Genomic DNA, 13,856 nt, shown 5'->3' on the forward strand with positions numbered 1-13,856 from the left:
GGCTCATTGACCGGAGACTGGCTCTGCTACATGCCCTAGTCCTGCTTTAAGATAATGCAAAAGAATGGAGGTGGTTGGTTCTGGAGCTCTTGTAGCCGTTCATATTGTTGCATCTGCATGATAGTATTGTTAAATATTTTAGCTAAAGCTTATATGTACAGAAGCTTAATATGCCTTAGAAATAGCTAAGATAAAAGTGGCCATCAGACAGGCTTGGGATGCGAGGATACCTATATAAGACTGGAAGATTAATCAGATTTAGTTGGGCTTATTGATGATCTATTTTACATCTTAGTGTCCTGAAGAAAAAACCAATTCCTTCAGTGTAGCGTCAATTAAATGGGAGAAAGATTTGAAATGGAATTAGCTTGTCATAGTATAGGCCTTTGATCCCATACGTCCTGGCTTTAGGTGCTAGTAATATTTCTTACATAATTACTTTTGTAATTATGTAACAAATATTATTATTCCCTTATCCAACCCTTGACAGAAATAAAGCGACAGTGGGTACCTGGGGAAAGACACCAGGCTGTGGTGACATGGTAGTGCCACCCCAATGAGGAATTGTTTTGTCGGCTTCAAAGAAATCTAGCCGGGGAAGCTCCCATTAGTGCTGGCCAGTGTTTGAAAGGTATTTGAATGTGCAGGGAGTTGATGTGTGGCTGAATATTGACCAGGATCTTGATTTTGCATCTTAAGGTCATTAATATGAAATTATTTCTGTGTACTTCTTTACGTATTCATACGCCAGCAGTGCCTAGAACCATCTTTATCACACACAGAGACAGGCCTTCCGCAGAGCATCCATTCAGTTTCTCTCTTTGCACTTAGATAACAGGTTTGCATTGTTTGTTTGCATTCTAGCAACTAGTACTTTAAATGTATTTAATCAGATGTTGGTAGGCTGAGAAAAGCAATAGCTAAGATTTATTGCTATATAAGCACCTTAATCTTTTAGTGTGTAGCAGATGGCTTCAGTTTTTGTTTATCAACAAAGAGGGTAATTGTTTAAAATTCCGATAATGCTCCAGTTTAAAATGAGTTGTTTGTTTTTAATTTGCAAGGTGAACGTTGTACCATTTTTATTTAACTGCAGAAATGGTCCTATCTCAGACCTTTCAGGATATGTTCCCTTTGCATTTTGGCCTGTGCTTTTCTGTTGGCCAATTTCTGCTTACGTTCTGGTAGTCGTAGGCCTGGTGTACACCTAAAATGTAGGTTGACATAGTTCCATCACTCAGGGGTAGCTATGCTGCCTTAACCCCCAGTGTAGACACATCTAGGTCGATAGAAGAATGCTTCTGTTGGCCTAGCTACCATTGCTCAGGAAGGCAGTGTTCCTGAATCGAAGGAACGTTCCTGTCATTGGTGTAGGCTGCGTATACAGCAGTATAGCTAAGCCAATGTAGTCCCTGAAGTGTAGACATGGCCCTATTCTGACAAACAATAGGAGATTATTTCTCAACCTTAAGGATGCCAGATTAGTTTTTGGTGGAGTAAAGAAGAGTATCAGTGGCCGGAGGAAAGCTGCATGACTCCAGATTTGTTTTGCCCTCCGCTGTACCAACATGCGTCTCATCCTGTGGCTAAAGTGTCAGGTGTCTCCTTGGAAGCAGCCTGTCTTCACTCCCTGCTCCCATAATGCCCTTTAACATAGCCAGCAACAGGACCAACCCATGCGTACGTGGCTGCAGGCTCAGCCGGCAGCCTGCACGCCAAATGGCTCTTCTTCACTCCCATGGCACACAGCCCAGCCATAAGGGCACATATGGCCCAGCCTCATGGCCATCCTCACTTTGATCAGCGTGTAACCTTCTCGTGAGGTAGGGAACGGGAAAGGTTAGCAAGTATCACAGCAAAACTGACTAAGAAAAATAATACACAGAAAAGAGGAGATGGCAGCAACTCTATTGGGACATGACACAAGGCAGCATGCGAAGAAGCCAGTCCATCCCAGCTGGGGCCTCTGACCAGAAACATTTGAGGGAACGTCTACACTTAACACGCTGCATCAGCACAGCCGTACCAATGCAGCTGTGCCGCTGTAGCACGTTAATGAAGACACTCTAAGCCGATGGGAGAGAGCTCTCTCGTGGGCGTAGTTAATCCGCCTCCCTGGAGGTGGTAGCTACATCGGCGGGAGAAGCTCTTCTGCTGACATAGCACTGTCTACATGGGGGTTAGGTTGATATAACAACGTTTCTCAGGAGTGTGGATTTTTCACACCGCTGAGCGATGTAGTTTTACTGATATAGGTCTGTAGTGTAGACCAGACCTGAGAAACACTGAAGTAGGGTGTTCTCTAAATCTCAAGGCTGTAACACTGAAAATGTCATGTGCTCATTGTCCATTGCTCATAACTCTCTTTAGTGGCATGTCTTTCCTGCACTGCCGTTTGAGTTTTAAACAAGAGGAAGGGGGCGGGGGGCTGCTGTCTGAGCTGAATCAGGGAGGAACATCGAATTCATCAAGAGCCATCAATCATATATAATGGAAGGAGTCTATTTATATCATGATTCGCCAGTCTCCATCGCCTTATGATAAATACCCAGAATGTTCCCGCGTCCTCCTCTTCATCTTCCCCAGTAGTAGCAACAGCATCGTACTTTGCTTTGGTGCTCACATCTTCCGTGTCCGTGATATTCTCAGAATAGGGTCAATAACACCTGCTCTCAATCCACTGGCCACTTATCTGCTGCCTTCAGGGTCCAGCTTTTCTCCTTGTTCCCAGGATGAGCAAGGGCTGCAAAAAGAGGCAAAATCAGTATTTGTAGTTTTGTGGCCTTTTTTGTAGTTATCCTTCCCTCACCTCCAGGCAATCATCTGATGGGGGATATGTTTGTAGTTTTACTCCAAAAGAGCTTGGGTTTCTAGCATGTTGAAAATACCAGAGTGAGTTTTCACTAGGTAACTTCAGCACAGCCCTCCTCAGCACAGGTAGCATGGATTCTTCACATCCATTTCTTGTGTCATTTTGCATATGCTCGTCGCTTTTGTCTTTTTACTTCTTGTCATGGAGGCGCCTCCTCCTGGCAACTCTGGGATTAGCTCTTGCCAGGTGCTGCCTTCCTCTGGTGTTGTCTCTACCCGTCATCTCTCCTTCACCCTGCAGCCCCTCTCACTCCTGGAGCTGCAGCTTGCTGTCTGTGGATTGGCCCTCCGGCCAGGTCACTAAGGTCCTCCCCTTCCAGTGGAATCAGACTCCTTCTGGACCAGTAGATGGCATCTCCAACGCCCTGCACCACTTCCCAGTGGCTGGTAGGGGAACCCAGGCCCACCCTCTACCTTGGGTTCCAGCCCAGGGACCCTAGAACATGCAGCGAAGGCCTGTATGGTCCTAGCCCTTGCTGCTGTTTCCCTGGACTACTTCCTACATAACTGGCTCCCCTCTCTCTTTGGGTTTGCCAGCCTACTCTCCATCCTCTCAGGGAGTGACGGTGGCATCCTTCCCTGCAGCCCAACTTTGCGATTTGCAGCTCCTGGGCTTTGTACCCGGGTCCCACTTGTTCCTGCCCAGCTGTGCCTGCTTCTAATTAGTGGCCTCCTTGTAGCCTACATCTCTCCCCTACTTGCTGCTTAATTTGTTAATTAGGCCTGACTGGCCTAATTTACCCTCTCAGAGCCAATGTGGGGAATACACCCCATCACACTTCCCTACCACAGACTTCAGCAGCAGCGTTGGTGAGTAACTCCAGAAATCATTACTTATCCTCACTGATAAGGATGATCCCATCAGGTTAATGCAGCTTCATTTCCAGTGGAGTGAATGTTGTTATTGGCATCATAGAGAAACCTAAAGTAAATAGATCATGACCACTGGGAGCAAAGGTCTATAATGCGTTACACTGCATAACAGATTGAGCCAATGAGGACCGAGCCGAAGTGAAAAGCTTGCTCGTGAGTCAACAACTGCTGGTGGTATCACTTTTCAGTTTGTTCCATCCATCTCCATTACTCATTTAGCATTTACAGAAGAAATGAGTGAGATCTAATCCTAATATTCCTCTAGGCGGTCTTGGTAGAAAATTGAATACTGCTTCCCTGGATTATGCATAATATCCTCCCTCTCCACCGCTTGCAAAGTATGTTCCTATCTTTCTCGTTCATACTTCAGATTGCAAGGACATGTAAACTGAACCCATATGGATTACTTTCTCTTTTGAACCTTATTTGCTGCAGTTTCTAATTCGGGCCTCCACAGATGGCAGAGGTTCAGCAATATTTAGCCTGTCCCCCACATGGTGAAATGTGGTATTTCATCCAGTTTGTCTGCTAAGGTTCACTGTGACCCTTTCCCCTTTCATTCATTTTCTCCACTTCTGCAGGATAGAACAGTTGCTGCACATGGTGGCTTTTCTTGGCTTGAAGCCTTTTGTGAGCTTTCACTATGCTGAACATTCTTTGAGTCTCCCAGTTGGCGCTGCCATTCAGGGGACTCAGCCGACTCATTGATACGTGCTGCTTTCTTTGTCGCGTTTCCCAGGGTCTGCTTCTGCATGTCTGCTTCCTGCTGCATGTGCTCACGTAGTGCTCGATGATGTCGTTCTCAGATTAAGCTACACATGCCTTTCCATGGGCTGTAATGCTTCATCTCAGAGCCGTGATTTCCATATCCACTGGCAAGTAAGCATGAGTGAATTCAGTCCCCCCCCACAATTCTGTGGTATTCCTTTCTTTCACTGCAGCAGTGGGTTCATTTGGCTTTTTCTTTCTCTCATGCTGCGTAGATTGTAACTAAATTGCTGACATGTTTCTTGTATGCAGTTGAGGGAACAGTTTGACCACTGAAGGCAGCAACTACTGATCTGATCTGATATCAGCACCTGGCAGAGGGAGTGCCAGGGTTTTCAGTCCTTGTTTTGAATCCTGTTGAGCAGAGCTGGAGGGGCCCCCGTGTGCTGTTTCCCGGAGGTGCATTGATATACAGAGATTACAAAAACATACGGATTCCCAGAACAAAAACCAAATATTGAATCGTTAAGGTCTTCCTTTGTTCATTCCCCGTCCATCTCTCTCTCCTTTGTGGGCTGGTCAACAGCCTCTTCTTCCACTTCCTTTAATCAGCAGCTCATCATGTTTTGGCTCCATATCAGTGTCTGCAGCTGGATTTTGTAGAACTATTCAGTTCCATCATCCTTGTCTTCTGTGCCTGGTGCATGGATTGAATGAGAGGGAGGTGAATTGATGTAGAAGTCTATTGACTATACTGGATCCCAGTAGGGGTGCAAATGTAACCCACACACCTTCTGGGTGTGGTGTTCTATCCCATCTAGTGGCACGGAGACCACTCAGAGTTAAATGAGTCTGCTCTACAGCCTTAGCTAACAGCTCATGCAGTAGAGGTTCATGCACTAAGCTCCAGAAGCCGCAGGTTCGATCCTGCCCGCTGGTGACCGGAGTCTGTCAGCATTAAGCAAAGATATCTGTAAAGGGAATAAATATTGCTCCTGTCCCATTTATTTCACAAGGACACATGTATCACTTTGTAGAGGCACAAATTACTGTAAAATGCTAATTATATCAACTTTTTGCCTTTCCTTCAAGGTTTGGTCAAGTGCTGTCTTTCTGGCCTGTAACTGATTATTTCTTGACCGCATGAGAACCATCTTGAGCTGTGGGGTCTTCATCTCTTATCTGCACGTCTCCCAAACTTTCCCTAATCCTTGGGCTTCATGAGGAAAGGATGGTGCAGCATTTCATATGCCCTCCCTGAATATCCTGTCGGTTTTACATCACTCGGCCCTTCATGACTACATCAAGGGCACAGATGCATTCCAGGAGGTATAGCAAGCACATCCTGGTTAGGAATAGATTGTGTTAATCCATTTTTATCCTGTTTCCTGCCAGTGTCGCGTCTGCTAGGCTTCTCATTCCAAAGATCTGTAGTTTCTTGTGCGTAGTTGCTCTTTCCCCTCTTTGCCTTTGAATATGTTTATCTTACCATCTGTGTACTGTACCTTATACATGATAGGATATTATAAATGGCACGTTTTTACAGGCTTGAGTCTTAGTGTGATGTGGTGTTACCAAATGTCAAACAGAAAGATTTCTGAACAAATGAAAAAGGTAACTTAGGCCTGGTCTACACTGAGGGGGTGGGATCGACCTAAGATATGCAACTTCAGCTACAAGAATAGCGTAGCTGAAGTTGATATATCTTAGGTCGACTTACCTCGAGTCCTCATGGCGCGGGGTCGACTGCCGCCGCTCCCCCGTCGACTCCGCTTCCGCCTCTCACCGCGGTGGAGTACAGGAGTCGATGGCAGAGTGATAGGGGATTGATATATCGTGTCTACACTAGATACGATAAATCGATCCCCGATAGATTGATCACTACCCGCCAATCCAGCGGGTAGTGTAGACGTACCCTTTGAGTTGCAACACTTCCATCTCTTAACTGGCACAATCAAAGCCTGTTGTTAGAACCCAATGACAAAAAGAAAAACACATCCATTAGCTTCTTGGCAATAATCTTAAACCTTATTCATTTCTCCTAGATTAAAGGGAAGAGAAATCTGGGTTCACTTTACTCACACATCACTCCAGCTTGGCCCAAATTGAACTAGAAATTTACACATGAGGAGACCCAAATGGAGTTTATTGTGGTGGGGGAGCTATAGATACCCCACAACTCTGAGCAAGGTGGGCGGGGTCGGTGGTGAAGTCACATGCAGAGGAGTACCAGCCCAGCCACCCACTCATTCCTCCTCAGTCAGGAGAGAATAAGAAATGTAAAAATCCAGCACTTACTGTTTCAGAGTCATTACCACAGCAAACAGGAGGCACCGGAATAATCTGCTTAGGGGAAAGGAGCCAACTTCACAAAGACATAATGGAAATTTCCCTGGGAAATGCAGCGTTGTGTAGTCGGTCTTGAAGGTGCCTGTTAACCCACACTTACTGCTAGGATCCAAAACCCAAAGCTGTTAAAACTGAAACCAAGATGGGGTTTTATAGTATGCTGTGGCAGATAATGGCCTCTCTTAATGTCTTCCAATATCTTTGCCTGAATCTCCAGAAAGGATGGAAATGAAAATGGGACTTTGAGCTCTGTCCAACTCAGAAATCACTCTTCAGCAAATGTCAGCACACAGCATGCACACTCATGCCCTCAAAATAGAGCTGCAGTGGGGGCTGAGCCCTGCGTAGGCTTCTGTGCAATGTAAATCATGGGTAATCTAGGAATCGCTAGCTCCCCATCAGTGACGATCTCTCACTTTCATCAAGTGATGAGGCACCTCATTGCAGTCGTCGTCTTTCCAGAGTCTAAGCCGTACTTTCACACGAGGAATTGCTGTCTAATAATTTCATAGATTCGTAGATTCCAAGACCTGAAGGGACCATTGTGATCATCTAGTCTGACCTTCTCTATAACACAGGCCATAGAACCTCACCAAAATAATTCCTGGAGCAGATCTTTTGGAGAAACATCTAATGTGATTTTAAAAATGGTCAGTGATGAGAATCCACCACAACCTTTGATAAATTGTTCCAGTGGTTAATTACTTTCAACTTAAAAAAATTATGCCTTATTTCCAGTCTGAACATATCTCGCTTTAACTTCTAGTCATTGGCTCATGTTACACGGTTCTCTGCCAGATTAGAATAGGTCCAGAACGGCTGACTTCTTTTTTCCCAGCTCTTTCACTGACTTTTAGAGTGATCTTGGACAAGTCACTTGTCTCTCAGTTTACCCATCTGTAAAATGTGTGTAATGTATTGTGTACCTCTCAGAGGTGTTGTGAGGCTTAATTTATGTCTATAGAAGCGCTTGAAGTTCCTCAGATTAAAGTGTGTGTGGAGGGAAAGTAACTATTTTCTATCATCTTTACATTATCTACATGTGATTTTTCTAGGCACTTGGGATCTGTCCCATGAAGTTTTAGCCATTTATTTTTTGAACTTCCATCACAAATACTCACTTCCCCATGTCAAGCTATTCCCACTGACAGGACTAGGAGGAGTTGGATGCTTATTTGATGAGGTTCGTTGCGTTAGGAGAAGTATCTAATCCCAATAAATCCCATCTTTACCTGTTGGACCACAGTGGGTGAAATCGCCCTCCAGTCTAATTACTGTTAGTGGTCGAATCTCACAAAGAGTACCTAATAAAGCCTTTGGCCTGTGAGAGGGAGCATGGCTTTGGGGATCTGCTTACATTACTGCTGAAGTCCAGGCTTCTTAACATGTGAAGGAAGAAAGAGCAGGGGATATCATCTGATCTCCCCTCCCCCCAAAAAGACAGTTACTTTCTTTATAAGGTAGCTGTGAGAATGCATTACACAATTTAAATGATAATCCCTCTAAGAACCGATCTTGCGTTGCTTGTTAGCCCTCTTATGGCTCTTTGGATCTCAGCCACTCTAATCTCCGAATCCAGAAATGGTCTGATTGCTCCAAGTACTTTGGAAATGCCCTGCATCCTCAGGGTTAACTATTCTCTTGAGGGTAGGGGTGTTATGTAAACTCCTCATAAAAATCCTTCCATTTTAGATGAAGTGAGGCGCTCCTCTTAATTATTGATTTCTGGGATGTTTCTTTTGATTCCTCCTTCTGTACCTGCCAGGTGAACAGACTACTATGGGCCTGGTCTGCAGCCCTGACTCATCCAAGTAGGCTCTCGCGGAGTTGACTTGAATGTAGCTGAGGACCACAGGATCTAGCTCAGTGTTTGTCCCAGTGAGAGGAAACTGAAACATAGTTTTGGTTAAATATTAAAGGTGGCTAATGTCTGATATTCTCTGTCCTTGGAAATCCTAGTAAGAGTCTATTTTTCCAGGATTGTTTATAAATTATACACCAGAGGTAACCCCTAACTCCCAGAGTGGTTAGATGCCCAGCTATGCTGACTCTTGTTCTCGTGCAAAAGGTTAAATGGCTTAGCCTAATTAGGGTCTTGGGAAAGAATTTCATATCTTTCTAGGTTCTGTTTATTTATCTAAGGGCTTTATGGTGCCTCTCATCACTGTAGGATCTAAGCATACTCCCTTTAAAAGCAATAGCAAATTCCCAAGTGGATTTCATTCACCTTTTGGCACTTCTCCCTTTTTGAGGTCAACATTCTGCTAAAAACAACAGGGTGGTGTGGGGTTTCGATTTTATTAATTCACCCCTTTTTATTGGTAGGGGCTTAGCGAAAGAGGGGCTGTCAGTGTTGTGTCACTATTAAGATAAAGTGGCTTTTTTATATATGATGATTTTGCAATGTTCTCTAAAGATAATCAGACTCCAAATTTGCCTCGTCTTCTCTGCAAGTTTGTTCTGTAGCCAGATCCCCTCATCAGAGAATGCTTTCTCCCCAGCTCTCCTGTGCTTTGTCTTGGGCTTTGTGATCTGCATTGGCCCAAAGGAGTGCAGCTGTCATAGTGGTTGACAGATCAGTATTGAGTCTTTGATGTAGCTAGGACATGACCCTTTGTGACGTTCCCCTCTGGTGTTATCTGGATCGGTGATCTGCTAGGTCACTCCAATCCTTGACTCTTGGAGCCAGCCTTACCCTGCTCTGCTGTGAGAACCCCCACTCCTGGGCTATTCAAGCACAGCCTCTGGCATGTAAGCTGCCCCTCGGATTGTGCAACCGAATAACACTAGCCAATATCTCCAGTCCCAGACACACCCCTAGGAACCTTCATCTTGCAGTGTCCAGTTATGCCCGCTGGACGCTGCAAGCTTAAATGAGTTCATCAGTTTAACAAAGAAATTGATCTGTACCAGGCTTGTTATCCCAAGGGGAGTCTCTGACATGCTTCAAACCAAACGCACTGCTTCAGGTAGAATAAACAAACAGATTTATTAACTACAAAACATAGATTTTACGTGATTATAAGTCAAAGCACAAGAAGTCAGATTTGGTCAAATGAAATAAAAGCAAAATGAATTCCAAGCTGATCTTAACACTTTCAGTGTCATTACAAACTTAGATCCTTTTCACCACAGGCCGGCTGGTTGCTCTTCAGCCAGGCTCTCCTCTTTGATCAGCGCTTTAGTCGCTTGGTGGTGATGTCTGTAGATGGAAGTAGAAGAGAGAGGAAGAGCATGGCAAATGTCTCTCCCTTTTATCATGTTCTTTCTTCCCTCCTGGCTTTGACACCCCCCTCCCCCTTCAGAGTCAGGTGAGCATCACCTCATCAGAGTCCCAAACTCACCCAGGGAAGGGGGTGACTCACTGGAGAGTCCAACAGATTCTATTGTTGCTGTCTAGGCCAATGTCCTTTGTTCCTGTGAGGCTGGGCTGGGTTTGTCCCATACACGCCCTGCTGAGTTGTGAACTGCCCCTCTGCTCCTGGAGAGTTTTTGCCTGGGCTTATTTTAAGCTATAAGGATACATTTTCAGCCTCATAACTATATACATGAAATTACAACCTATAACATTACTATAACAACCATGCTTAGTGCATCATGAGCCTTCTGAAGACACCCAACACGACAGACTTTGCATTGGATACCACACAATCATTTTACAACGATAAACGTCGGGGTGCTGGGTGTTCCCCCGAGGTACAGAGCGTTATACCGTTCAATTAAGGGTTCTTATACCATGCCCTTCACTGTAGTGTCTGAGCCTTCTCTCCAGCATTGGTTTGGGATCGTCTGTTAAGGAAGGTAGGTGTGTTTTCTGGTGATTTCAAGGGGATTTGTAGATACGGGCGGGCATCAGTCCTTCCTGCCTGCTGTGTTTCTAGGTCCATAATTCTTTCTAGTGCTGTTAATTTTTTCCCTGTGGTGCAAAGAAAACATTGCAAAGCAGATCATCATATTTCCGTCTTTGAATTAAACTATCTATTTGCAACTCTTTTTTTCCCCAGTAACTCGTCATAACCACCTAAAGGATTTCATGTTGGTGGTGTCCATTGTCATTGGAGTGGGTGGCTGCTGGTTTGCCTACATCCAGAACCGCTACTCAAAGGAGCACGTGAAGAGGATGATGAAAGACCTAGAAGGGCTTCATAGAGCTGAGCAGAGTCTACACGACCTTCAAGAAAGGTGAGTCCTACTTAAGCTTTGTCTGGAGGTGGGTGGTTAAGTCTCCACTGTTAGTTTGGATTAAACCACTAGCAGTCAGCCTCTTATTCTGTGAGGGGGTCAGCCATAAGTACCTGACTGCTTAGGTCATCATAGTAAACCTATTACCCAGTTGGCATTACTGATGTGGCTGCACAGTCTTTGAAGGCATTTGGTCAGCTCGTTAAGAAATTTGGACATAACCCCACCCTTGCCACTCCCTGCACAATGTGCACTGGTTAGATGTACTTGGGATGTGCCCCATCAAAACTAGAATCGTTAAAACTACCCTCATATGCTATTATAAAGCCTGTTGCTGTCGCGTAAAGTCACTATGCTGAATTGGCAGCATGAGGCACAAGCATCTCATGTATTTTTAGTGGACTTGAGCAGCACAAATAGTAGTTAAGGCTGAATGCTGATTTCCACCTTAATTCCCTTTTGTTGGTTGCTCAAGTTTTTCTCAAATTTCGGTTGGGCTGTAATTTTTAGAAAGAGAATGAATTTTGTAGGACCGTTTTCACCAAATCAGTTGTGCTGTCTTTGAGACGGTTAAATATGAAGGGCCTGGTTTCTCCTCCCTTCCCCCCCCACCCTCCTGCCAAGTCCGTCATATTCCAACTAGAACTTTCATACTTTGATCATTAACAACTGCAAACACTCTGATTCTTACCTAACAGGACTTGGATGCTCCTGCTGTAGTTGACAGGGGCTTGACACCCTTGTGTTTGAGCCTATTGTCTTACTTTAAATGGGAACTTGCTACCAATGCGTCATCCTTTCCTGTGCTACAGCAGTGAAGCTGGTCAGCAATTGTTCCTTTGTGTCAATTCAAACGATACTGAAAGAAACCAGAATTCTTCTGCTTTCCTTTTAAAAATCACAAAATAGACCTGCTCCTACAGCAAGAAAGGGCCTTTCAAAAAGAATGTTATGTAATCTGGCTCCTTCAGAATCCATCATCTGGACTGACTCAGGTTGCATCTTCATATTAGCCAAGAGAAAGGGTGAAACGCATCAATATTCTGGAAATGGTTCAGGAGAGGAATTTGGCCAAATTTCCTGATGGCTTCAGCCACCGCTTTCCAGGCACTACAAGGATATCCAGTTCTCATAAGTTGTTTACTAGGAAGCACAAAAAAAAGTTAGAAAATTCAATACAGGAACATTAAACATAAGCAGCTGAACTGTCTCTTGTTCATCATAAAAATGTTTCCATTTCTTCTTTGGCAAAATACTGTGGGCTGAAGAATGCAACTTTTACTCACATGAGTAATGGCATTGACCTCAATGTGGCTACTTACCTGTGTAACGGCTGCCACAGGGCTTATATTATGGACAAAGGGCTACTACTGACAATCTCATTTTCTTTTTTTAAAAAGGTTAGTTTCTTGCTGAAATCACCATTTTTAACAGAGCCTGGCTCTTATTATTTTTACTTGTCTCTTGAATATAATTTTCAAAGATAAAGAGTCCAGTCTGGTTGCCATAGAAGTCGATGGCTAAACTCCCAATGACTGCAGTGTGAGCAGACTTGTATTCCAATTGTGTGTGTGCACTAGCTAGCGTGAAAAGTTGCCTGTACATGTGCCAGCATCTCAGGAATGTAAACCTGCCGTGAAGATTTTTACAAACACTTCAGCCATTGGAAACAGTGCCATATACACACGCAGTACTGGAGCCCGGTTCCTCACCTATCCTGTCAGAACAGCTGGCAGAGAATAGCCCTGCTCATGGGTATTGTGTTTGTGAGAACTTTCTTCTGTCAAGTAGCTCTGTGTGATGACATTAGTTGGCATTCACCTGAAAGGAAAGATGTGTGTCAAGATGATGGTGCCAAATTCCCTGCCTTCCCTTCTTGGTGACACACACATATGATCTGTTTTGTTCCTGACATGAAGAGAGGGAAAAAACTACATTTACTGTATATCTTTGAGGCAGCCAGTTCTGAGCAACAAATCATTTCAGAGTTATGTATAATTTTACCATTGCCAGATTGACAATTCCCAGAAGAAAAAGGATTTGTTAAAGTGAGAAACGATTAGGATTTCCTAGTTGAAGTGACTGCCCATTGAGATAGTTACAGTAGAGCATCTGAATTTTACTCTGTACCTTTAAGTGTATGCTTTTAGGTAGGACTGGAGGTAACTGCTGAGTTTATGCTGGGGATTCAAGAGTAAGTTACCCTGTAGGCACTGGGCCTAAATACTAACATTGCTGCAAACGTGCTGTGTAAGACATGACCTTGGGATCTGCCATTGAAGATAGGACAACATAAACAAGGAGATGTGCCGGTGAACATTAGCTAATGTCACCTAAAGCCAAACAGGAAGAAACCTGAAACCGCACATGCCAGGCATGGCTAAAAGCTTCAGAGAGACCTCCTCCTGACAGGTCTGCAGAGCATTAGGGTAGGAAGGATTGGCTGTGGATAGAGCACTGACCTGGAAGGAAGGAGGTGAGTGATCATTTCCTGGCTTGGCCACAGACTCCCTGGTGACCGTGTGCAAACACTCCCGTACCTCACATGCTGCTGAAAGGATAAATGTATTAGTCTGCGAGGTGCTCAGATGCTACAATGACAGAGAATGCTACGTACAAGACATCTTTCAGTGGTCCAAATGGAAGTCCTTCCATGGTTCTCTTTGAAAAATTGTGAATAATCTGGGTTCCAGACAAACGATGTGAGTCACCCTAAAACAGGTGTCTGTCCCAGGTGCTGAGTACATAATGCCTTTTCCACGGTCTATCAAATGGCTACTCCATTGCCTCACTTAGAACTTCGTGAGGGCCGTTGAGATAACCTAGAGCAGGAAAGGTTGATCCAGCAAGCCAAATTCTGTTCTAATCTAGAA

At 44.4% G+C, this 13,856-nt stretch overlaps 1 protein-coding gene across 3 annotated transcripts in view; it reads left to right on the forward strand.

Moving 5' to 3' along the window:
- STIM1 (stromal interaction molecule 1) overlaps positions 1 to 13,856 on the forward strand; it is a 162,593-nt gene that overhangs the window by 118,760 nt on the left and 29,977 nt on the right. For all 3 annotated transcript variants that reach the window (XM_034759281.1, XM_034759280.1, XM_034759282.1), the window contains one exon: positions 10,806 to 10,983. In XM_034759281.1, the coding sequence (XP_034615172.1) occupies positions 10,806 to 10,983 (178 nt within the window). The remainder of the gene's footprint in view (positions 1 to 10,805; positions 10,984 to 13,856) is intronic.

The sequence above is a fragment of the Trachemys scripta genome, chromosome 1, assembly GCF_013100865.1.
Source record: "Trachemys scripta elegans isolate TJP31775 chromosome 1, CAS_Tse_1.0, whole genome shotgun sequence".
Taxonomy (NCBI): Eukaryota; Metazoa; Chordata; order Testudines; family Emydidae; genus Trachemys; species Trachemys scripta.